The 27881-nt window shown below is 33.9% G+C and overlaps 2 protein-coding genes across 8 annotated transcripts in view; one reads left to right on the top strand and one right to left on the bottom strand.

Moving 5' to 3' along the window:
• The window catches only part of LOC149074146 (sclerostin domain-containing protein 1-like), a 35971-nt gene extending 33610 nt beyond the window's left edge, over positions 1-2361 (top strand). The window contains exon 2 of the mRNA XM_089246495.1: positions 1613-2361. Within this exon, the coding sequence (XP_089102621.1) occupies positions 1613-1932 (320 nt within the window). The 3' untranslated portion in view covers positions 1933-2361. The remainder of the gene's footprint in view (positions 1-1612) is intronic.
• Positions 2362-6683: 4322 nt separating this feature from the next.
• Positions 6684-27881, bottom strand: part of LOC149074142 (uncharacterized) — a 326315-nt gene continuing 305117 nt past the window's right edge. For 6 of the 7 annotated variants that reach the window (XM_089246470.1, XM_089246474.1, XM_089246473.1 and 3 more), the window contains 3 exons: positions 19237-19350; positions 18027-18260; positions 6684-11961 (listed from right to left, as the gene is read on the bottom strand). In XM_089246470.1, coding sequence (XP_089102596.1) covers positions 11666-11961; positions 18027-18260; positions 19237-19350 — 644 coding nt within the window. In that variant the 3' untranslated portion in view covers positions 6684-11665. The remainder of the gene's footprint in view (positions 11962-18026; positions 18261-19236; positions 19351-27881) is intronic. The other variant, XM_089246477.1, reaches the window with a different exon arrangement.

Raw genomic sequence — 27881 nt, 5'->3', positions numbered from 1 at the left:
TACCGATTTCCCTGAAAGATAATCCACAATATCGATAGGCCACTATCCTTCCTCTGTCGAACTCGGATACTTGATCAAAAGATGATCGCTGTTTTCTACGAGGCATAATTGATCGTTTTTTTGAAAAAACCACAAGAAAAACACAATTGCCGTACTTCAAATCGTCGAAATCTCCAAGCCTTAAATAGCGCTTTGAAGTGGCGCCACAGGCGCGCGTGATGTGCGTCTGCGCTGAAATTCTAATCATTTGCATATCTCACCTCCGCTAATGCATGTTGTAAATTTCATATTATTTGCATGCTTCCTTCAGGGTGTTGCATTTACGGTGGCCAGCAGTGTACTAATAAATTAATCACTTAAATAGAGAATTAATGAGATATTAGAAAGGCAAAATTTTGTGTAGTATTACTTACTTGTATATATATTTACATCCTATGGAAAGAATATATTACTTTTGATTGAATACATTTCGATTTTAAGTAAAGCTCATCAATTTTCTTATCCCGACGATTAGGAAAGAATCCCAAGTTTTTTGTCCACATTTACGCAGAAAAAAAGTATTCAGAATGTTTGCTGCTGCTTTCACTTCAGAGACCAATGTAGCTTTTTCCTCAGGGCCGGAACTAGAGGAGGGGGGGGGCTAAATTGGAGGGGACCAGCAGTTTTAGGTCGGAACAAAGAACACCGTTATAGAATTATCGAATTTTGAAGTTGTGGCGGGGACAAAATAATGTTTGCCTGGGTGGTAAAAATCCTAGTTACGGCCCTGTCTCTGCTCCATTCAGGTTTTTTTCGTGAGCAGCGATTTTCATACTGCGATTTTTCCGAATGTTGGAAACTATAGATTTCAATAAGGGAAATTCCTTGCATATCGCCGATTGATTGGCTCCATTTTCAATACGCGTTTGATTATTTTTATTTTATTCCCAATTGAAAATGCTTTCCTCTGTGTATAATAATTATTTATGAATTAATAATTATATTATCCACATTACGGAATTCACCATTTTTACCGATTTTTTTTAAAAATACTACTGAAACGGCAAAATGCCTGTTTAGTTTGAAGCGGTTGTATGAATATGAAGACAGCGGAAGACGATAGAAAAGAGGGGGACATCAGATGCCTCTAGGTCAGGGTTTCCCAACTGGTGTTCCACGGAACCCTATCCGTTAGAGGGGTTACTAGGGTTTCGTGAGAGCATTTTTGGAGTTCCGCGGAATCAAAAGTGACGGAACCCCAAAAAATCCCAGAACCCTGATAGCTTGAGATCGATTGCACAATAAAAACATTGTTGTTTGTTTAGTGATTTTTATTATTCATACACCTTACTATATACAGGCCTCTCTAACAAAAACTTTGTACTTAAATTTCCTGTGTGAGATTTTAAAATTAGTTTATTTACATTCATATCAGTAACAAACATAGGCGGAGATAGACTTGGGAGTCTGGGGGGCACGATGATGATGTCAATTCATATATGCATTAGATCAGTCGACTTCACCTTTGACACCTTTGATGCTGGGGGGGGGGCATTGAATAAGTGAATTTTTTATGTGCGTATATATCTTTTTATGATACATCCACCTCATTGCATTTCTTATCATTTTTCAGATGTCCAGCTAGGTTGTAAAGAACTCAGATCTAAAAAATACATCTCTGATGGTACCTGCACATCAGTGAAGCCTATTCTCGAGGTAGTATGTTCAGGTGTATGTCTGCCGGTAGCCGACTTACCATGGTACTCAGAACTGATTATTACAAAGTCTTACAGAGACGTTGCATGGCAATGGCGTTGCGTCAATGATCAAACAGTGAGAGAAAGAGTGCAGCTTATATGTAAAGATGGTACTTTAAGATCATACAAAGTACGTCTTGTAAAATCATGCAAATGCAAGAAAAACCATACGCGAAAACACCACAATCAGTTTTAACACATCTTCAAGACAAGATGACAAACAAGTAAAGGGGAAAATCTGAAAAATTGTATAGACTATGTTGATTTCATATTCTGTGACCAACTGTGGCTATATATATAAACTCTCTTTCTCGTATTTTTCTAAACAAACTACACAGACCAGAACATTGACACAGGATACGTCACTCAACATCGGGAATTCACACGTTTGACAATTTAATATGCAGTCAGGTTTGGTGTTGCTGTTTATATGCAAATGAGAATAAAATCATTTCTTTTTGACTATTTCAAACATTTATCTTCCGTACCAAGAAAAACCATCATGTATCTGTATAAAACAAAGTGTCATACTCACAGATTAGAAATTGTTATTTTGTTTAGTAATTTTATAGTGAAATGTTTTTGTTGTAATATTTCTTTATGCATTAAAAAAGAATTGTGTGTATTTGTGCGACTAGAAACAGACATTTTTCTGCGGATGTCAACTCAGCTAGATTGAAACTTTAAACACATGATCCTTATCATAAGGTCTACAGAGACTTTTTGGAATTTTGCAAGAAATCTTTTAATTTTTTTTAGAATTCAGAAATATAATACGAGATTATAATTAGGGGTCATTCAAGTATTACGTCAGCATCGATGGGGGTTCCAATTTGCTGACTTTTGATGACAAGGGGGGAGGGGGTTTGGATGATGCTTACGTCATCAACCACCCATTACAAAAATATTAAATATTCTTAATGGCATCGTATTCGGTGCGCCAAAACCGAGTAAAATCTTTCGCTAGTTTGTGAGCACCTGAACTAACATTCTCCCTATTGATAAGTTTCCTACAGAGCCACTTTAATGATCTCTAAATGTTTCACGGATCCAAGTGCTCTGGACCTGTGTTGCGTGCCGTACAAGTGATCCGTGATTATGTCGCGGATCACTTGAGTAATCTGGGAATGTGCCGTGGGTAACTTGAGTGATGTAGAACCGCACTGGGGGCTGCACTAGTGCTCTAAAACTGTGCCACGTCACTCAAGGGATCTCTAAATGTGCCACGAATCGTTTGGAACTGTGTCGTGGGTCACTTACGTAGTCTGAATGTGCCACGGGTGACTTGAGTGATCTGTAAATGCTCCGCTTAGTTCATTTTTACAAAATTAGGTTTGAGGGCCACATTTGGCCTGCGGGTCAGGGGTTTATCATATATGGCTTAGAGGGGAGGGGGTCACAATGAGAATTTCTCAATAAGAAATTTTGAGTTCTTAGCCTTCAAATAGCATTGCAATTAACGGAAATTGATTATAACAGACACACACACATAAAGGTATTTTCTTTCGAAATTTTTTTTTAAATATTTTTTTGCCATCCCCCACGTCTCTGACAACACCAATATGCATTAGGAGGTAAGGGGCAAAGCTGACGAAATTTTGCTGGGAAGGGGTCAAAATGGCTAAAAATTTGCTGACGTAATACTTGAACAGCCCCTTATAAGCACAGTAGTATAAACATGATTTCCACGAGGGGAAGGAAGGGGTTGATTTGGAGCCGCCCTCCCCCGTATTTGCCAGTGTATATGCAATATTTCTTTCACAATTTGAATTTGTTGTTTGGGTTTAACCAAAAACCTCGATTTCTAATGAAGGCTATATTAAAGCATCTTTGTATATTTTTTTAAAACGCAATTTTAATTCGTAGGGCTCGGATTTTTATGCCCTAAAGTGAAACGTCGTTGCCGATACGTTAAAAAACTTGAATTTACCAATCAGCAACGACGTTTCATCTTTAGGTACTTAAAAATCTGAGCCTTATTAATTTGGATTAGGAATTCAGAACCTTTCCAGTCTGTGGGTCATATGCAGGGTGATTAAGAAAAGATGGGAAAAACTTTAAGAGGTGATAGTACACACCAATACAAATAATTGTCATCAAAGAATGCATGTTCTAACATGAAACGCAAACGCGCTAGCGCGTTTACAAACGGCCGCTCCGCAAACGTTAAAACGGCATTCCCGTTGAAATTTATCGGGAGAAAAAGAACACCGTGCATGCAAATGTAACCTGGGGAAGAAGAAACCGTATGCGAATCTGCGTCACAGTGAATAAAAGGCGCGGACGACAGCCCTATAAAGTTATTCCAGCGTGCAAATGTTCTAAAAGTTGTAACGTACGGGATAATAGCGCCTTTTATTCACCGTGACGCAGATTTTCATACGGCCGCTGTGGTGGTCGAGTGGTCATAGTGACGGACTCGCATTGCAGGGCTCTGGTTCGAGCCCCACCGTCGCCGCAGTGGTCGGTTGGATTTCTGTGGTTCCCAACTTCGAGGCGCAAATGCGAGCCGATCTCCCCATCAAAAAGTCTCGCCACAGAGAAACAGGCCTAAAAACAATTATTCAGTCACTGCACATCACTCGCTTCACTTCTGAGATATAGATGGCAGCAATGAAAAATCATACACAACACTACACACACACTTCCGGCACAACTCACTAGGTAGTAAATTGTCTATGGCGATAGACCTGAGTTGTATTTGACTTGGAAAAAAAAGATTTGCATACAATTTCTTCCTTTTTTCCCCACGTTACATTTGCACATGCATGTGTGGTGTTCTTTTCCCCCCGATAAATTTCAACAGGAACGCCGTTTTAACGTTTGTGGAGCGGCCGTTTCGAAAGGCGCTAGGGCATTTGCGTTTCCTGTTAGACCATGCATTCTTTGATGACAATTGTTAATGGTGTTATATTTTATTGTATTTCAATTGTTATTGTTGCTATTGGTATATTAATTAGGTATTGGTGTGTACTATCACCTCTTTTAAAATTTTTCCCATCTTTTCTGAATCACCTTGTATGTGAAATGGCTACCGATACCAAGCCAGAAACTGGTGTATTTGAGTTGTGTGTGAATAGATACTTTTAAATATATAAATGCTTATCATGAGTCATATTTTGCCTTTGGGCTGAAGGTTGTGGACTACTGATTTGGGGAATTAAAACATTAGATAAAACAGATTTGATATTAGTTTTGCCTTTTAATGTTTAAATTAAAGATGTGTAAAGAAAATGAAAACTAAAGATAGCAATAACTGGTGAATAATCCTGAATGTTTATATCTTTGACAGTTATTGCTTTTTTAACTTTATCAGAATCAAAACTAGGAGGTGTGAATAGATACTTTTAAATACAGGGTGATTATAAAAAAACTATCCCGACATATGGGCCCCTAACTGTCATACCATTGACAGAAACTGAATGAAATTTTGGCATAAGGTATTTTGATGTATGCGCTCAAGAATGATATGGAAAACAACAGTGTCACTAACAGTTACGGTTACAGTGAGAAAATTTCGAAAATATCAAATGGCAACACCAAGTTTTTTGTATTGGAATGTGATCTCCATTGTGAAAAACCCTAAATAGCGTTCTAACCCTACGTAGCATGAAAATCACTGGCGGTAGATAGGCTAAAAGTGAGGACAACCAATAAGGACAGAGAAGCAGCATAAAATGAAGCATTTTATTGTGTTTCACAAATTTTCCACATGACCTTGTGGAGGACTAATCAGGCTGGGATCTCAGCCGAAGAAACGGTGTGACGAATGAAAAGAACATTAATCCTCTGGTGCACGGCAAAGTCCTTTTTCCTTGCCTAGCTCCGGGGATTTTCGTGCTATAGGTGCCATTACAACGCTATTTAATGTTTTTCAGTATGGAGATCGCATTCCAATACAAAAAACTTGGTGTTCCCATTTGATATTTTCGAAATTTTCTCACTGTAACCGTAACTGTTAGAGTGACACTGTTGTTTTCCATATCATTCTTGAGCGCATACCTCAAAATACCTTATGCCAAAATTTCATTCAGTTTCTGTGAATGGTATGATAGTTAGGGGCCCATATGTCGGGATAGTTTTTTTATAATCACCCTGTATATAAATGCTTATCATGAGTCATATTTTGCCTTTGGGCTGAAGGTTGTTAAAAATAATTCTAAGGTGAAATAGGTTGTTCTATATACATAAGGGAAATAAACAGGTGAGGGTGAGAAAAGAAATATACTTAATACCTACTATTATACTACTGTAATACATGAGAGTATATAGTAATATACTGTTTTCCTTTCATCTGTTTTTCTTACTTTTCTTTTTTGTTTTTCCCCCTTTTCTAACATGCCATTAGATTAGAACAAGGTTATCAAAACTCGTATTTATCACCGATTCATACCAAAATTTTTAAAAAATAAAAATAAGAGAAGAAATCAAATTCGGCCTTGAAAATCTCATTTCAAACACATTGAAAAGTAATATTTTTAAATTTTATCATACAAAAATTGAGAAAATTATAATTATATACTCATTGCAAGAATGAGAAAAATATTGTGTGCTTTTAAGATTTAGTAAAGCTTAACGAGCAATAATGCGTTCATTGAAGAGAGATAGAGGGATTTTTGAAATTAGATAAGCATGAATTAAAAAGTATTTACAGTTTTTGCTAATATACAGGGCTCCAAGAAAAATCTTTTTGATCATTTCCGTGACCATAACTCCAAAAAAAAATATAATTTAAAAAAAAATTTTGGAAGATAAGAATTTTGAAGTTTATTTTTCCCCTACACAGAATTTTTTCCTGACTTGTATCAAATACAATGAAAATCCTCTAACACGGTCACACAGCATTCTGCAAAAAAGTGACAGCCGAATAGAGGTTTGTACGACAGAAAAAATTCATTCCAGGGGGCATGTCAAAATAATGGTTTTCAAAGTCACAAAAAAATCTTAATTTATTTACAATCCCCAAAAAATAGATACATGAAACCTTGCTACAACGACACCCGATATAACAAAATAAATCCCTCTACAATAGTATTTTTTCACATTTTGTTTGGATTTCTTCTATAATGTTAAACTTCTCTTGATACAACGATATCTTTCACTATGATAAACACCTCTAACAATATTTTTTGGAGGATTTTGAAACTGTTGTGAGATGTTTATTATTTTTATTTATTTTTCGCTCAAAATATCCTTCAGTATATTTTTAATTCATCTCACATGCCAATATTGGGCTTCACTTAATCACCGAAAGTGTTCTGTATCACTACTTTTTTTGTGTGATATACTAAAGTGTGTTTCAATGAACCCCTTTACAAGGCAATATATCTAATTGAATTTCTTTTATCAGCTAATCAAAAAACTTTGCAGCAAATAAATATTCAGAAGTGTATTTTTTGGCGATACTAAGAATGTCGATTTAGAAAAGTCACCAACAGCAGCATAAATTTGATGACATGTAATGATGATGTTGCCTCTCGATATGTGAAGAAAGTATCTACAAAGCCAAAACGTCCACATCCTTTACCTGTTCAGTAAAGATCATAGACTATATTTGTCTGGTTTATCCTGTCACCCAGGAAGCAAATTTTTAAACTGTCTCACCAGCTAGCAGCAACCGTATATCATTAGCCTTTGTCATCCTATTTACAAATGTTTCCAACCTGATAGTGTCATACATGAACAAAAAATCTGATTGATACAAAAAAGTATTTATGCTGATGTATAAAGATTATACAAAAAGAACCACCAGCCCTGAATGCATTGGGAAGAAAATGTACAAAAACTTGTTTTCTTTAAACTCCAATGTATAAGGAAGTGACCACGGACAGGTTGGCCACTGACTGCATACAGAGGTGGGTGCAGAATAGAGGTGATTTTTGCCTTATGTGCAGTGGCGTATTTACAGGGGGCTTAGAAGGCTATAGCCCAGGGCAGCAAGTTCAAAGGGGCAGAAAATTTTAGGGATGAGTGGCCACAAAAATTAGTACATAATGGGAGAAGAGTGGTAAAATTTTATAGCCCGAATCCACCAGAGAGCAATAGACTAAGTCAATGAGTGACCTAGAGAGTTTGCAAGCATGTGAGTGAACAAAAGAGTGACCTACAGCATGCACAGCATGCGAATGAAAAACAGAGCGAAATGATCTGGAGCATGTGCAAGCATGTGAATGACCAAAAGAGTGACCTAGAGCGTGTGTGAACATGGGAGTGATCAAAAGAGTATGCAAGCATGTGAGTGACCAAAAGAATATACAAGCATGTGAATGACAAAAACAATATGCAAGCATGTGAGTGGCCAAAAGGAGGACTTGGAGACAAGGACATATTTACAGGCAGGGGCTAAGCGGGTTATAGCACAAGGTGGAGAATTTAAGGAATGAGTGGTCAAGAAAATGAGTACATAGAGAGAAGGGTGACAAAATTCGGTTATCTCACAGGTGGCAAAACTAAATACACCTTTACTTTTGTGTATGGAGCCTATTATGCTTTCCAAGAAAAACTAGCAGTGAAGGGAAGCCACCTCTGTTCACCAGCCTGGGAATAGAGGTGGCCGCCTATGGAAGTTTTACTGTAATTCGATATTTTCCTGACTTTTGCCAAATATTTCACATTTTCTTTTACTATTTCCCTGACTTTCCAGGTCGATCTAATAACGTGGAGAAAAGCAAAATACATGTAGTTATGTTATGTGAAAGTACACCTACTATGACTGATACTCATTGTTTTAGGTTTTACCTAAAGATGGCTTATGTTTATTGTTATATGGGAAGAATTTTCAAGTTCAAGACAAATTGGGGAATTCAAATAATTTATTTCATTACAACATAATTCAACGTCATTGTAAAAAATACATTGCTATCCAAAATTCGTTTTTTGCAATGTACTATTTTTTTTCCTTTTTGGAAAGCAACTGAAAATTAGATGTGTATAAATTTAATTTTGAGCATTAGTGATATAAAACTAAAAACTGACACTTATGATAGGTGTTGCTGCAAATATGTGTGAATAAGTATACTTACATGGAAAAAAAAATTGCTATACAATTTCAACTAGAATACAAGACATTTCAAATTTTCTTTTGGCAAAGTGAGTTACAAAAAGAAATTTCAACTTTATTCCAAATGTTTCAAACTCAATGCAACATCTACTATGAGTACACATAAATTGTGGCAACATAAAAAAAAGATGGACAATGAGTGTCTCAGCCTTGATATCTTTAACAAAAAATATTCTGCACTAGATTTTTTTACAGTAAAAACAAATATATCTAGGAAAATATTAAAATTTTCAGTAAATAATTAATATTTTTCTCATTCCTATCAACCACACAAATCTTTAGTTTATTCCCAACAAGCTTTTATCAATCATGGTTCAATAGTCAAATCTAAGATAAGTTATAACAAGTGATATGCAAACAAAATCACCTAGCACAATGACTACAATAAAGTTTTTTTTTAAATTTTTGAAAGGGTGTTTTGACATATTCATGGAATGTAACATACATAGGTACAAACAAAGGAAAAACCTGAGAGCAATTATTAAAATACTAGAGAAACAGACTAAAAACTGTATATTAAACAACCATTCACTTACTTCATTTTCACTTGCAACAGCATTTATAAAACCTGTACTCTCTCTTTTTCATCATCTCTCTCATTTCAAATAAATTAAAATGAATCATTTGTAAATTAAACATAAAAAGTTTTTAACTGTATGCAAAAAAAAACAAACTAACAATTCTAAATCACAATCGCTATAATTTTTATATATTATTGGTATTTCTTTTTTGTAAAGATGAATAAAGTAAAATGGTTCTCATAAGTGATCAACATACTTATAATCAAATATTTCAGTCCCACACACACATCTGATGTTCTCTGCAAAACAAATCAACTGTAAATAATCAAAATCATGTGGATTAAAATGAACAATTCAACCACTCGATTGCTAGAGCGTTGAATATCTATGGGCTGAGTTATAGAAAATGTTACACAAGCAAGCATCAACACTGAACATATATTCTTTCTGATAACAAGCCAAAAAAACATTTATCATATAATTTCAATTTACATCAACCAGGGATAAAATGAATTTTCTTTTCACTGACATTTTCTTCCAAAAATATTTAAACTATTTATTATCAAAACTATTCAAAAATATAATTAACAGAAATGAAAAAAACTAATGATCAATTTTATTGAAATTTTTGACAATCTTAAACAGGAAAAGTACAAGTTCTAACCGCTAAACTTGAAAAAAGAATTCTGAAACTTCTCTGTCCAAACAATATAAATGTAATAATTCATTGAATATCAAATTGAATGTTAAAATTTATTAGTATAATAATTTTTCAGTGTTTACTGCAATATATATTATACATTTGAATAAAATTATCATTTTGCAATTTGTCTTCTTTCTTTCCTCCCTGCAGTGATAAGAAAATAAAAAAAAATTAGTCTCTGTCAGTTTCTAATTCTGAAATCTATCAAGTGATAAGAGAAATTACTTGCTATCCATGTGTATGGATAGTTTGCTTCTTTACACCTTTAATAACACAAATAGTCAGAAGTTTGTTTACTTCACTTGTCAAGAAAATATCTTTTTTATTACTGACATGTTATAGTGCATGAAATGAAAAAAATTTTGGAAAAGAAAAATTAAGTTCATCATTCCACAGTAAAATTTTACTCTATAGGATCCCGGTTTTTCTAATATCCAGGTTTCAGAGACACGGGTAAGTTAGAATTGAATGAGTTCACTGTTTGTTGTTCCAGTACTTCAACTTTTAGGAAAGATAGTGCTTGCACAAGAAATTGTTGGATCTTTAACTTGCAAATAAACTAGTTTTTATATACCTGTGAACCAGCTAAAGGCAACGAAAGAGCAAAGAGGAATAGAACATACTGATATATCATCTATACATCATTGCAAGAACTTCAAAAGTATTTAAGGTGATTAAAATCATTAATGATGGGAGCAGTTTAAAAATAAGTGTCAGTTTTAATTTACTATGCGGCTTAATTGCAATGCAATCATAATTTATTGTATAAATCATGAGTGTGTGTATATGCATACATATGCATATACACTACGAAAATATCTATCTGCATACATATGCACATATACACACGATTTATATATATTGCAGGAAACATTTTCATATCATTCATATCATATTAAATAGTAAAAGAAAAAAAATTAAGCTTCTCAAATATTTCATTATGCTGTTTAATTAATAAATAGGAGTTGTAGATAAATGTACCAAATATTTTAAAATGATTTCATCACACCAAATATTTGAAAAAAAAAGAGAAACACATCATATAAAATTGTAATTTTTCAAAGGAAAATCTCACTTATATGAAATAATAAACGTTTAGGTGTTGCAAAACTAATGACAATAAAAAAAGCCTTCAAATTGCAATTTCTCTCTTCAGTATTTCAATACATGGACTTAATTCAAACATTTATGTTCCCATAATTCCAACGTTTCATAAAATTTTCAAAAATATTCAATGCTGTTAAAACAGCTGAAAGCCAACAGAGAAAAGTTATTTGTACATTAACAACAAACATATTATCAACATTTCCACATCGATGGTATCCTAAATGACAATTTAACATAAAAAAATACTTGGAAATGACTTGTATTTTCCTTTCTATGTCTCAAAGAACAAGGTGGAAAAATGCAGAAATAAAAAAAAATTTAACTCAAAATTTTCTGTAAAATATGCAAAGTATAACAAACATTCTTAAATAATTTTTAACAAATTAAATTTAAATTTTCAACAAAATATGTATTTCAGTATGTCAACATGGATGAAAACTCTTTGAAACAGAAAAACATCTGGTCACATTACTCTGGTATTTCTGTATAAAAAATATCTTTAGAGCGGTATTCAACGGGACTATTAAAAGATAAACAGCTAGCTAAATTTCTTCTGTGATACATCTGAAACACTCCTTCGTGGAGGGCGAAGTTGGAACTTTGGCGTCTTGATCCCCAGAAGAGCACTTTGTGCTGCTGTATCCGATTCAAAAACTGCTACCACCAGATGACGTGAACACATAATGAAGTCTGTATCACTAGGCAAAAGATGGCCAGTTTCAGCATCCAAAAATTTAATCATGGCCCCATGACATGTTACAAGTTCCAAGTAGCGCTCTATCTCATTACGCTTCATTCCATCTGGCAGTCCTTCTATTTCCAAGATATGATTAGCTAAATGAAAATGATGAAATTCATATCAATAACATCCTTTTAAATAAATTCTCATCTTCAATATAACAAAATTACATATCTACCAAAAAAAAATAAATAAATAAATAACATGTTCCTTTTTTATTAGAAATTATTTAAAAAATTTAAATTAAACAGTTATTTTGGATAGTAACACTTTGGTTAAGCCAAATGTATGAATCATGACTTGACAAACCAAAGAATTTAAATTGATGGCATTACTCCTAGCCATGTAAGTTTACATGTGCCTGCTTACAGAATGCTGTGTTCAGTTGAAAAACTAATATAGTAGTAAAATTAGTAATCTCTATTAATGTTCACAAACCTTTAATCTAAGGATTCATAAATACTTTTGAATTCTGCAATTTGCTTCATTTCAAATTTAAAAAAAAACATTGTGTGAGAAAATTAACTTGTTTCCAACAAACAGAGCCTTAAATATTTCATTATTTATCTCCTTCAAGAATACATTTATTTACATCTAATCCTCTCAGAATCAGAGATTTCAACCTGTATACCTAGGATTACGGAAGGGCTCAAAATGAGCATAAGTATGACGAGGGTTCAAAATAAGCAAATAAGACAAAATCTATTCACATAATTGTGCTATTTCTTTTTCCAGTGATTTTATTTATTTTCTAGCATATTCTGTTATATTGACTACTAGCTGTTACTTGCAGCTTTGCTCATGTGAATTTGGTAATGTGAAAATTACTCGCGATGGTTTCCTGTATAACATTTTAACCCCTCGACTGCCTTTCGAGATGATTTTTTTAGAAATATCGCCTTAGTGGGTATCTACATTATAAAATATAATATTGACTGCATATTTCATATTTATGGCTTCAGCAATTTTGGCTCAGTGATTGCTCCATATAACTTTTTATTGAACTCCCTTATAACCGAATATTGGGGGTCAAATTTCGATAAACCCCTTTTCAGTTAGTCTTTATGTCATGAAATAAAACTACTGACGAAATTTCATGAACATAGCTTCAGCGGTTTTGGTTTGGCATAATTTCTCTGTTACATGAGCATCCCCATGCAATTCCCTTAAATATCAAATCTTGGAAAATTCCTTCTTAGTTGGTCTTTATGTCATGAAATAAATCTTCTGACCAAATTCCATGGATAACGCTTCAACAGTTTAGGCTTGGTGTGATTTCAGCATTACCTATGACCCCCCCCCCTTCTCTCATGACAGCCTTGGGGTCAAATTTCCAAAAACCTCTTCTTAGTTAGTCTTTATGGCATAAAACTAAACTTCTGACCATATTTCATGAATATAGTTTCAGTGGTTTCAGTTCAGAGTGATTTCTATGTTAACTTTGAGCCCCCTTATGACCTGACCCCCTCCCCTTAGGGTTCAAATTTCGAAAAAACCCTTCTTACTTAGTCTTTAGTCATGAAAAAACTTTTGCCCAAATTTCAGATTTGGGCAAAACATATCAAAAAAAAAAAATCCTTCATCAAAGTGACTAGTGAGAAATTCTGCCATATGCAAAGCTAGGAAAGTCTCTTCATTTTATGTTGCATTTAAAAAAGGCAGATTATTATGCCAGCAGCTTTTCAAAATAAAATGGACTTGTGCAGAGTTCTCACCCTACACTCAATATCAGTGATGATACAAAGTGTATGCCGAGACCATCACTTCCTACAGCCATACAATATGTCATGTAGATATCACTGACCAGGTAGCATACCATGTGTTGTGTCAGAGTGTGCATCCATGTCACCTAAAATGTTTGTTAGTCCAACACTTATTTGTTAGCCAGGGTAAAAAATATTCATTAGCCAAAAAATTTGTAAGCCCAGGTATTACTATATGTTCAATCATCTCCAAGATTAACAAGCAATGACAACAAGGTATGTAAACTAAAGAAAGCTGTGCATGATCTAAAAAAAGCTTCTAGATATTGGAACAAGACATTCTCAGATTTTCTGAAATATTTCAGCTCTGCACAATTAGTTATAGATCCTTCAGTTCCTTTTGGTGCATTCAAAGAAAATACCAGTTTACTAGCAATCTCTGTACAGACATTTTTCTACATATATGTAGATGACAGTTTGCTATTTTGTGAAAAAGATATGCTCATGGAAATAGTCACCAATCTCAAGAACAGTTTCAAACCAGTGGTGTGAGGAAAAAGGATATTTTGTTTATATAAAGTTTATGCAGAAACAAAACTATCTCCATTCATTTAAAAAGTTATATTCTACAATGGTTTTTTTGTTTAAAAGGTGTTTTAAAATTAATCTAAAATGATTCTCACTTGAGGATGCAAATCTTGTCACTTTTAATACAGTGATGCCTTACAAAATTTTCAGCAAACAAAGATTTTTTTCACACACATGATATTTTTTTTATATCCACTAATGAATACACGGATTCAGCTAACACTAACATTTTTGTTGATATGGAATGCTTGCAGTAACAAAAAATAGTCGTGTCATGAACTGAATTTTAGCGCTAATCATCTCACACATCAGAATTACTGTTGCTTGTGAGACCAATTAAATCATGACCACTTTGAATCTTTTTATAGAGATGTACCTTCACTTCTCTTTCTGAAAGTCCTTTAAACTATTTCATGTAAAATGAAAAATTCAGCTAACAGAAAATGCATTGAAAAAAAAGGAGCCTATGCTTCCAGAGTATGTATTCTTTCAATTCAAGACTGTCATCATTAAACTGAATAGTCTGGACATTCTAGGAGCTTTTCTTTTTTAGTTCATGTATCAGAGACAAAAATGAGCTAACCAAATCACAAATGAATGGGGACACTTACTTGACTGGGTTGTGTCAACATCAGCTTTATTAGACTAAAGCTAAGATATAGCTATTCATTTTAACCTTCAGTCAGTTTTGTCTTTTTATAGCCCTCCTTAGTGCTTAAAAAAAATATATCTTTAATTTTTTGGCAGTACCTGAAATGAGTTGAATTATTTTTGTATAGAAACCTTGGGAAATCATGTTTCAGCTAAAGAATCTGATTCCGGAATGAATGAAATATCTTTGTTAGCTGGAGGTACCACTACACTGTAATCTTTGCAGATTCAACACCACTTGAAAAAAGTTCAGTACCTTACAGAGAAGCAGTCAGAACATTGATGTTACTAGCTATCACTACTCATCCTGACATAATGTTTGCTGTTAATGTCGTGAACAGATACTGTGAAAATCCTGGACTATGTAATTGCAATGAAAAGAATCTTTTACATACCTAAAAGGCATTGTACACAATTGAGCATACTCTACAGCAGCATTTTTCAACCACTAGACCTTGAATTTCATATCATTTTTCCCATTTATTTCCCATTAATCATGTTTATGCATGTGATCTGCCTTCTACTAAAAAAAAATTCAACTGGGCAATGGGCTTCCAAAGGTTAAAACCATAGGCGGAGATAGACTTGAAAGTCTGGGGCATGATGATGATGTCAATTCATATACACATATATACATTAGATCAGTCGACTTCACCTTTGACGCTGGGGGACAATGCCCTCCCCCCATTCCCCCCATATCTCAGCCCATGGTTGAAACCACTGCTGTACAGAACTGTGGTGAATCTACTTTGATTGGTTATTCTGATGCTGACTTTACGAAAGTGATATGAGCCACCATAAATCAACATTAGGTTCAAGATCAGCTGAGGAGCTGTGACTTCCAAAGCAGAATGTTTTACATTGTTCTGCAACAAACCTTCAGCTGATTGTGTGTGTATGTGACAATGTTCTGCATTAAAAAATCTCCTAATAGTGTTTTCGACACAGAAGATTTATTTTATTAAAATTCTCACCAAGATTGTTCTGCAATGTATATCAGTCTTCAGCATATTCTGCTTTAGTACGTCCTATGTTAATGAGAAATAACTCTCGTTTTCCATCATCTTTATTCTTACAAACACAAGTTTTCAATCCAAGAAATACACACCCACAAAGTGTCATCTTCCTTTTTATCAGTGTTGCCAACAGTCAAAATTTTCCAACTAGATTCTTCATCAAAAACTAGAAACCAGGCTTAAAACAACTAGAATTAATGTTAGTCATTATTTAGATTACTAAATGTCCCATATTTCCCAGGACATCCCTGTATTTTCATGTAGTTTAATAATAAAAGACTAGTACACATGAAATTTTTTTGAAAAAGACTACAAAAACAACTAGCAAAACAAGAAAAAACAAGTAGATGGGCATTTTTTTCCAACTAAATGGCCAAAAAAAAGACCACATCTAGTTGGAAAATAACAAAGTTGGCAACATTGCTTTTATATATTTTTTTCCTTCAAAAAAGTAATGGATGAGAGGAGAAGGTGATGTAGGAAAGAACAGGTTTACAGAACATTAATAGATATAGTCACACAGTATGCTCCGTATGAAAAGTTATATCATAATTTTTATTCGCACACACATCACATGCTCAAGAATTTTTTCCCCTAGTTTGTTTATATGTATAACTTGTAAACCACAGAATAGATGGATGTGTTGAAGTTTATATTCTAATGGTTTATGAATTATAAATGGCAACACACTGCCAAAATATTTATTATTTTTTTTTACTTCCTGTATGAGTGGCAACCAAAGCTGGGGAAAGAGTAAGCATTCCCACAATGCATTGAAGGTTGGTGCAAAGAAAACTGTAGCACCATCTGTAGTGCGACAGGCGAAACAAGTGCGAGCTCCTCTGCATGACCACGCCCATGTCTATTTTCATTGACACTCCACTTTCAAGGCTAGCTCCTCCACTACGGTGCATATTATGTCTTAAAACCAGCTTTGGTCTTAACCTTTTACCAGCCGAAATTCAAGCTATCCTGCTGTCATTTGGAAAGCGAAAGAAATGAGCCCCTTCAGTTCATGAACTTTTTTTATATCCTAAGAAGCAACAATAATTCGATGCTCCAACACTCGCAATTTCAAATAACGTCAAAAAAATCAACAAAGGTAATAATAAAAAAACAAAAGTAACAAGATTAAAAAATAACAAATATAACACGAAAGAAATTCGGCCCTTATAAGGGCCTTTTGAAAATGATATGAAATTTAAAATAAGATAAGATGGAAATGATAGAAGAGCAAGCACATGGGAAATAAGTTATTGTGAGAAAAAATGGTGGTGAACGAGGAAAAAGAAAAAAAAAATCCTTGTTGTAAGTTTGCCCTTCTGCCAATAGTGGCATAGTTCGCAACCAGTTTTTTCATAGCAGTGACAATGCTTTACTCTTTAACCAGTTTTGGTGACAACTGTCAGCCACAGCTCTGCAGCCATGATGTCAAGATTTCTGCACATCTCTCCATGATTAAACTTATATTATGGGATTCCTTGTGCCCAATCAATGTGTTTAAGTGCATATTCTATTTTTATGATTTCTGTTCTAATGCAAAACATTTTTTGTTTTCTTGCATTAGAATGTATTTTTTTCATGTTCAGAAATGAATGGAATATGGTTTCAATCTTGTATTGCAATATCTTGTTCTACTGTGTAATTCTTTCAATGTATATGGTTTCATCTTCCAAACATGATTAAGGCATAAGTTACAGAAATCATTTACTGTCATAATTTTAATTTAGTATCACTAATTTACTTTGCCAAGAGCTTGTATTTTAAAAGCTTTAACATAGCTAATGTGTATCTATTTAATGTCTCTGAAATTTTTAATAAGTCAAGGTTACAGTGGAAAAAAACATGAAGCTCAAACTATCTGAACACGGTAAAACAGAAAGGACACAGGCATTCTTAGAACAAACAAGATTCCAATCAGCAAATTTAATCTATTGAGCTTTGCTTAAAATTCAGTTTGGTATCAAAATATCGAAAATTAAAATTAATTAATTAATTTTAATATCAGCAAGTTTGATTAACTTACTTTTGTTTTATATAGTGAACTAAATAAACTTCATGTTTTATAATTTTTAAATAACTCAAATAACTTTCTTTGCTTCATATTTTAATTTTCTAATAATTTGAATTTTTTGTCACAAATGAAACCATTATGGTACAATTTCTACAAGTAATAAGATTTAGGATAAGAAAGATTTTTACCTGGTACATCCTGCATTAACTGAAATAAAGCTCCATGTCTTGCACTACTGCTTGCACCACTAACACAACCAGACAAAGTGCCTCCTTTACCTCTCCTATTTCTGTTTTTCGGTGGTCTCATGGAAGGCAAAGTATTTGAGCCAGCAGGATGTATAAACCTCGAGATTGGGCGTTGTGGAGAGAGCATTAGTGGACTGAAGTGATGCTGAAGTGGATGGCCAATCAAACAAACATCTGACAAAGAAAAAAAAATTGTCATATCTTACATAATAACACATGCAATATATGAATGTATTTACACTTTCAAAAAAAATCTCATTTTTATATGAACCAAACCAGACAACCATGTGACGCATAAATACTTGAAGAACTTAAAAAAACTTAATATGCACTCAATAAAAATATAAAAAGAAATTTAAAAAACTGAAAATACATGGGTTAACCCTTTTCGCACATGGTAGAAATCACTAAACACCATTTAAAAAATGCTATACCTTTTTTAAAATAAAGAAAGTAGGTTTCCTTCAGATTTCCAGCAGTTGCTAAGTGAAGGGTATAGAAAAAGTGTTTAATTGAGAAATCACCTTTATAAAATATTTGGGCTTGTTAATGTTAAAGTAAGCTGCTTTTAAGGAGGTGAGATATCTCATCAATGCCACTTGAAGGGTTAGGGCAATTTCCAAAAGAAAAATTCAAGGATATCTGGACTTGTCCCCATCATAATTTATTTTGGCATGATTTAGTAGCAGGGCCGGAACTATGGAGAGGGGGACAACTGCCCAGGACTGCTGATTTTGGGAAGGAACAAAACCACCACTATAAAATCGTCAAATTTTAATAGTGTTGGGGGGGGGGGGGGGTAGCACAAAAAAATCATATTTACAGAACTATTTAGTAGTATACACCACTCTCAATGTGTTTAAACACTACTGGGGAACACTGGCACATCAACACTATTAGCATTACACTATGAGCATTATTCACTTTGTTACCGAAGAACAACCACATGAAGATATCAGATTAAAAAAAAATGAAGGTGAAAGACAGGAATTTCCAAGATAATTATTGAAAAGGTCAATTTTTAATTGCACTAAACTTTAGTATATATCATATAAGGACCAAATTGGTAGTTTCCTCTACATACTCCAAAAGCATAAAAACATATGCATCTTGTGTCTCTCTTACAAATTTAATTTAAAGAACAACTTACCTTGCATAATGGGAACACTTCTTTGACAGACTAGACCACTTGTTGGGCGACAATGAGACAAAGTCATGCCCTGTATATGTGATGTTCTGACATACTTTGATTGCTCAGCTCGACCTGGAATAACATATGAAATATCTTTTCTTTCACTCCAAATAAAACAAATATAAAAGCGTAATACTTGTAACCTACATTATACAGGGTGTCCTGTAAGTGCTAGCACAACCTTTCTCTCATCAACCATCCATAGTAGAGGTATGATTCCAATTTAAAAAGTGCTCAATGGTGCTTAAAAAGTACCCTGTATAACATAGCTGCCAACTTTTGAAAATTAAAATTAGGGAGATTTTCACGTGGACCCATATATTTAATAGTAAAACCACTCCCTAATACAAAAGGAATTTTTTTCAAATAAAATACGGACTTTACACACATGGAAGTTAAACCCTCGGGAATAAAATCCCTACATAAAAAATAAGTGAAATTAGAGGCCAAAACTTCAATGGTGATCTAAACTATATATATATACTGTATATTGTGTTCAATCAGAAACAATGTGAACCAACATTCTGTGAGAATTCAGAAGATGAAGGAAAAAAACGTCAATTTTTGAAGAACACTGACTATTTGTGACACTTGCTTCATGTTTTTTTTATTTCATATGGGTGATGTCAGTCTTCCCACCATGGCCGATGTTTATGTCCTTAACATAACTTGTACAAAAAGAAAAAGTCTGTCTTTTTCTGGAACGTTTGATGAAAGGAAATTCATCGGAATAAGTATCTTTAAAATAGATTAAATAATTTTTGCTTATCAGTATTCATGTTTTGTTATTGCACGTACGCAACAACAAAAGAAAAAGCTTTGACCACATGTGTGTCGCTATAATCTTCAATTATTATCCAGGACTATTGGCTGCTAAGTTATTTCCCTGAACGATAAGACAAACAACTTTTCTTGTTACCATCAGAGGGTTTGTAAAACTTCCTTAAAAAAGAATTTCCCACTATTCCCCCATTTACGACGCGTGACGTCATTTTGAAAAGGAAAAATAACAAAGGCAAATGACTTTTTGCCTCACAAGAAATTCCTTAGGGATTGTTTTCAGAAGCGGGAATTCTTTTTAAATGAAGTACAGAATTTTAGGAACAATTAGGGATTATTTTTTTGTGATTTTTGTAAAAATTCGGGAGATTTAAGAACTTTTTGGAAGGTCGAGAGATGAAGCTAAAATTTGACAGACTCCCGGAAAATTCTGGAGATTTGGCAGCTATGCTGTATAAGTTTTGAGAGTGAAAATACAATGTGTAAAAAAATAAAAATCTAAATTTTTATATGGTCCTCCTTTTAGAAAGTTGTTGCCCTGTCGCTCCTGATTAAACTGCAATATTCACAGAGATAATCAAATTTCAAAAACATGAAATTTGGGAGAGAGCGTTAAGTATAGAAAAACTGTTTTACTTGCATTTAATGTTATTCTTTCACAAATTTCCTGTTTTTTGAATTTGAATATCTTTATGAGTACTACACTTAGAATCAGGAATTTTTCTTGTTGACATCAGGAGAGACAGGGCAACAACTTTCTAATCGGAAGTCAGAGCACAGAAGGACCATATACATATTTAGATTTTTATTTTGTTACATGCTGTATTTTCACTCTCAAAACTGGTACAGGGTAATTTTTTAACAACTATTGAGCATATTTTAAATCAGAATCATACCTCTATGAAGGTTGTTAAACAGTTGATGAGATAAAGGGTGTGCTTGCACTTACAGGACACCCTGTATATCAGTGAAGCAATTTATTAAACATTTTTTAAATCATCCTATGTTCTGATTCTACACAAGAATATTAACTAGGTAGTAAAAAAATTAAGTACAGTAGACTTTCGGTAACTCGACACGTGGATAACTCGACTATCCGGATAACTCGACACCTATTATTCCCTTGGTTGGCACAATACTAATTTCAATGTAGGGACACCTCTCTAACTCGACACATGTTTGGCTTAACTCCGCTTAAGTCGACTATGATTTTTGTCCCTTCACCACAACTAGTTTTTAAAATTGGCCTTCTGTTACCAGTTCTAAGAATTTTTTGACATTGTTTATGGGTACTTTGACAATCCTTTGTTTCTTTCTTCTCTATGATGGGTCCCTTTTCTGCATTGGGGGTGGGGGGGGGGCGTGTACGTGAAGAATGAATGTTTAAAACCTGTTGGCCGGCTTATCATTTTAGTGGAGTTTCCAAAAAAGGTCTTTCATTCTTTTCATGGTCAAAAAAAGTGTGGATATTGTCAACATCCAATAATGATGAAAATCTTATCTATTGGGAGTTTTGATATTGTCTGTTGTAAAGAATGTTTTCGGTGGAACTCAGTTTTACGATTTCTTGGATGGTTGACCCGATTCAAAGAGCGCCATGGCATTGTTTTTAGGAAAGTTTGTGGAGAGAGCATATCTGCATCTCAAGAGACTGTTGATAATTGGAAAAATAATATTCTGAAACTAATGATAGAAGGGTATAAAGATGCAGATGTGTTTAATTGTGATGAGACAGGTTTATTTTCCTGCATTTTGCCTAATCAAACGCTTGCCCTCAAAGGCAAAAAATGTGAAGGAGGTAAAAAACACAAAGATCGTTTGACAGTTCTTTTGGCTGCAAACTCAGACGGTTCTGAAAAATTGAAACCGTTAGTTATTCGGAAAATCAAAAAACCCGCAGTGCTTTAAAAATGTTAAAACTCTTCCTGTGGACTATGATGGCAACAAAAAGACATGGATGGCATCAGAGATTTCCGAACAATGGTTGAGGAAGTTAGATAGAAAATTTTTAAGTGAGAAAAGTTTTATTTTGGATAATTGCACTGCTCACATCCAAAAATAGCGGACCTTTCTGCAATAAAATTATGCTTTTTACCACCTAATTCAACAGCAATTTGCAATGGATGCAAAAATTTCAGTTTTAGATGCTATTGAAATGATTGATTCTGCGTGAAAGTCAGTCACGACGAAAGCATTCGGAACTGCTTTCATCATGCTGGTTTTTGTTACGAGTCTTTGGAAAACGATAGTTTTTCCGAAGATTCCTCTCAAATTACGAGTGGAGAAAGCATAAATAACGCTACAGGTGATTTTATAGAGGATGAATTTTTGAACGTTGACTTTGTAACTTCAGGACTTTTAGAAGACGATGATATTCTAGAATCAATCAATCAAAGAGGAAGTGCTTCATGTTCCGAAAAAATAGAATCACACACAAAAAGTTCAGATGAAGAAGTATGTGCACCATCTCGCCATGATGCATTATAAGCTGTAGATGTGATACGTCGATTCCTACGCACTCAGGAAAAAGAATAACAATCGTGGGATAAACTGAAAAGTGTAGAAGAATTTTTGTTCTCTCTGCGGAAAGAAACACAAACAAATATACTTGATTATTTGTGATGAGGTGAATTGTTTATATATGTTTTGATTCTATTATGAGCAATCCCGAATTAAAATTAATGAGAGAATTATTATTTTATTCAATCGAATTGTTTGAATGCATATAATTGCGTACACAAAAACGATCGGACAAAAATTTAGAGCGAAACCCCGCTAACTCGACATCCGCTTAAGTCGACATGTTTGTCGATATTTTTAGGGTGTCGAGTTACAGAGAGTCTACTGTATATAAAAAATAAATAAAACAATAAAGAATTAAAAACCAAACACTACCAATAAACAATATCCCATTTACAGTGGAAATCAGATAATTAGAATTTAAAGAAATTCGAATTTTAAAAACATATTTGGAATTTCTTAGTAAGTTTAAAAGTTTAAAAATACAAATACAAAAGCCACAATAGGCAAATTGCCCAACAAGGCAGATGAAAAGATTATGCCCATCAAAAATATGGATATCCAATAGAACCAAAATACCCAATATAAAAGCATATATCACCAAAAAATAAATAATAATAATATAAAATACACTTCCCATAAAAAAGGTTATGATTGTCTTATCTAAATACAGTTTGCATCTCAATTGATCAAAACTATGTGTATCATACTTCTTTTTAAACGTATCAAATGCGTTAAAATTCACAACCAACAGAAGTAAACTATTCCATTTATTGACAACCCTTTTAGAGAAAAACTCCCTGCAACACCACACAACTTGGAATTTTCCCTTATTAAAAGATACTGATGCCTGGAAGAGTAGGTAAACTTTGCTTAGTAATACTCAGAAAAATCACCAATGAAAAAAGCAAATAAAAGGAAATTAGGAAAACTCCTTATGCATTTGACATGCTATGGGTGTGGTCTTCAGAGGATAAACTATCAAGCTGACCGAGGATCTCACTTGGATTGATTACAAAATCTTAACTCTCCAAATCTTAAATCTCCTCAGTAGAAAGAAAAGAATATACATCTGTCCACATCAAACGTTGTGACCAAAAGGAAGCTGAGTGACTGCGTTAAGTCTTCTATAACATCCTGATTGGCTGCTTGTGAAATAAAGCTATTTGATTGGTCTATTCAAATTTTCTTACAATCCTGCTCATAATGAACTTTAGCCATGGTGCTGCGATCGATCGTGTTGATTTATTGTCATTTGCTAATTTATTTTTGAAGGCCCAAACGTATGTTCCTTCGTAGAAGTTTAAATCAGATGTGGACTTTACTTTGTAGAAAACCTCAGATTCAAATTTCAGGAAGCTATGACCCTCTTGCCAGCAGTGAGCGGTGAAGGTTGATTTTTCACATTCTTGATTTTTAACACAACGAGCATGCTCATTTAATCTAGTTTTTATGGGTCTCCTTGTCATTCCTATGTGACCAACAGGGCAATCACCAAATGGAATGTAATAAATGCCGCATTGTTTATTCTGTGGTATAGCATCTTTAAGGGGTTTAAAACTAAAGCTTTTAGTAGGCACATCTATGGTTGTTAGGTTTTGAGAATTGGAGAACTTTTTGAGAATTGGCTTGATCTTGAGAGAGACTATTGGATCATAGGGTATAACTACACTTTCTTTCAGTGGCCTCTGTGATATTTTCTATAGTTCCTCTTGTAAGTTTCATGAATTTTCTACTTATTTCGTCAACGATTTTGGTGTTGAACCCCATGTCTTTAGCAATGGCTCTGATGGTTTCTAGTTCACGGTCTAATGTGTTGCGATCTGAGCAGATGTTGAATACTCTTGCTACATAAGTACAAAATGGGATGACTCGATCTAAAATGAAGTGGTAGTGAGACCAAGAAAGGCTTACAATAGACAGAGGTTTGGACATGTGATTTCTGTTTAGTTACTAATACATCCAAGAAAGAAAGCTTATTGTTTGTTTTAAATTCAGTTGTGAACTGAACTTGAGGGTCTATATCACTCATAATGAGTAACACTTGCTCTAAATCATCTTTGGAACCATCAAAAAGCACAAAAGTATCATTCACATACCTCTGATAAAATGAGAATGGCACAACATTCAATAGCTTACTCTCGAACTCATCCATGTATATATCACACAAAATCGAGGAGATTGGATTTCCCATTGCTAGACCATCTGTCTGTGTGTAAAACTTGTCATTGAAACTGAAGGCTGTTTGTGAGACACATGTGAATGCCAGATTGCATATTTCTTCTACTTCATGTTCATTATTTGTTTCAAATTCAGCTGTGAATTGAACTTCCTTTCTTGGACATACAAATAACTAAATAAAAATCATATTTCCAAACCTGTCTATCGTAAGGCTTTTTTGGTCTCACTACCATCTCATTTGAGATCTTGTCATCCCATTCAACAGATACTCGTCATTTCACACTTATGTAATGTGAATATTTAATCTCTGTTCAGATCGCAACACATTAGACCGTGAACTAGAAACCATCAGAGCCATTGCTAAAAACATGGGGTTCAACACCAAAATCGTTGACGAAATGAGTACATAGAAAATGAGTGAATAGAAAATTCACGAAACCTACAAGAGGAACTACTTTAGAAAATATCAGAGAGGCCACTGAAAGAAAGCGTAGTTATACCTTATGATCCAATATTCTCACTCAAGATCAAGCCAATTCTCAATAAGTTTAACCTAACAGCCATAGAGTTGCCTACTAAAAACTTTTGTTTCAAACCCCAAAAATGCTATACCCCAAAATAAACAATAGGGCATTTATTATATTCCATGTGATGAATGCCCATTTGGCTACATAGGACAAACAAGGACACCCATAAAAAGAGGTAAAATGAACATGCTCGTTGTGTTAAAAACCAAAAATGAAAAAATCATCACAGCTCACATTGGCAAAAGAGCGACATTCAAATATCAGGAAGTGAGTTTTTCACAAAGTCAAGTCCACGGCCAATTTAGACTTCTATGAAGTAGGCCTTCAAAACTAAATTAGTAAATGATAATAAATCAACACCACCGATTACGCAGTGCCATGGCTTAAATTTATTACCAGCTGAGATTTCAGGAAAATTTTAAGAGACCAATCGGATATCTCCATTTTGCAAGCAACCAATCAGGTTGTTGCTAAAGACTTACATGCAGGTGCTTCGCTTAACTGTTGCCATGTCATTTCACTTAGGCAAACGTATAGCTTAATTGTTCCGCTGAGCAACCGAGATTGAAGATTTGGTAATCAATCCAAGTGGGATACTCTCTCTTGGTCAGCCTGACATTTTTATCCTCTGAAGACAACATCCATAGCGTGTCAAAATACATTGAGTTTCTGGCATTTGCCTTATTCATTGGTGATTGTTTAAGTATTTACACGATTTCATTTTTTTAAATTCTCTTCAAAAAACAGATTTTTTTTTCTAGTTTTTGGTATGATGTTCATTCACAAACACATTTACCAGAGCATATTTATAGTCTAATTTACTAGCTGATATACAAACTTTCATAGCGTGAATCCATTTCTCTCTGATCAAAGCTGTTTTAACCCAGTTCTCTGCATTTTAGATACTCTGTTTTGGTTGTTGCTGCTTGGTTGTTCTAGCTATATTTATTTTTGTTTTTGCTACAATAAATCTTAATGTATTAAAAATGTTAGATACTAAGCATATTCATTCATGTAAATTAGATGAATTAAATAGACATTAGTTAGAACAATAAATAATTGCTCAATTTTTATTATCCAATTCCAATGTAAAACTTGTTTGTTTCACGGAAAAACTGTTTTTTAAATTCTAATTTTTTTGTGTATCTATTCAGATTTTAATATGAATTTTTATCAGTATTTTAGATATATTCTGTGATTCATATAGACCTTCACTTTTCTTGGCATGCTGGGTATTGATCAGACACAAACATTTAAAAAGCTGATGAGCCCAATTTTTATGGCATGCCAGCTGATGCAGGAGAATACTGTGACTATTCCTTCATTTCTAAAATGGTGATTGTGTGCGAAAATTACATCAGAATTTTTAAACTTTTATTATTGCTTATTCCATAGCATTTATCATCTAACAACTCAATAAGGGAAAATTACTAATGTTAAAAATCAGAAAATCATAGAAACCAAGATGTTTTAAATCCATAAAAAAAAAATCTATGCAATATGAATTCAAGAATAAAGCCTGGATGACTAGTGAGCTATTTCAGAAATAGCTTATAGCTCAGTTAATAAAAATTTCACAATGCTCATTATTAGTTTTAATATTTATCGATGATTTTTCACCCATTTTAAAATTGTTCAGTCAATATACATTTGAGATTATGTACCACTTGATATAACTTCATCACTCAAACTATGCATCAAGGTGTAATTCAAAATCTCTAACATTTTTATTGTCACTAAAATTATGGGAAAAATGTCAGAAAGCAAATGCACAAATGAAAGTGCATCTTCTTGACGACTCTGAAATGAATAGATGATATTGGGAACAAGTTTTACATAACAAATAATCATAAAATTATTTCATAAAGAAGAATTTTTTAGTAAATAAAAATTTGCGGTAGCAAAAGCAAAAATACAGTTATGAACAGAGTCATAAAAGTAGGATGAGGCAACCGGGGCACTGCCCTGGGGCTCGGGGCTGAATGGAGGCCTCAATAACTTTGTACTTATTTTACATATTTTTTCTTTTTAAGGGGCCTCCCCTGGGCCCCAAGAACGTACGCTATGGCTCTGGCTATGACTACCTAACAACAATTCGTAAGACAAAAGATCTAAAATGCAGAAAACTAGATTCAATTCAATCAATTATTATTAGAGTCTAGTGAAGAATTTTACTAAGTCTGATTCAGATTTCCTGGTATGTTCTGGTCTCCCTTGCACTTTTCTGTCGTGCTGGCTAACGTGGAAGAATAAGGTTTTCGAAAATTGAATTTATACTTTGTGCTAAAGATTCTTGGCATAATACTAATACAAATTACCCAACAAGGTTGGGAAAATCATCTGCTGAGAAAAGAAGCCCATAAAAAATATTGTTGTCAAATATAAACTGAAGAGCCAAAAAAACTGGTACAGGCATGCGTATGCAAATAAAGAGATATGGAACCAATCAGAGTACGGCGCTGTGGTCGGCAACGCCTATATAACACAACAAGTGTCTGGCATAGTTGTTAGATCGGTTACTGCTGCTACAATGGCAGGTTATCGTGATTCAAGTGAGTTTGAACGTGGCGTTATAGTCGGAGCAGGAGAGATGGT

The sequence above is a fragment of the Pholcus phalangioides genome, unplaced genomic scaffold (genome assembly GCF_987345545.1).
Source record: "Pholcus phalangioides strain wild (caught in Gottingen) unplaced genomic scaffold, Ppha-v1.0 ptg000017l_1, whole genome shotgun sequence".
NCBI lineage: Eukaryota > Metazoa > Arthropoda > Arachnida > Araneae > Pholcidae > Pholcus > Pholcus phalangioides.
The sequence above is the reverse complement of the archived record's forward strand: the minus strand, read 5'-3'. Positions and strand labels throughout refer to the sequence as shown.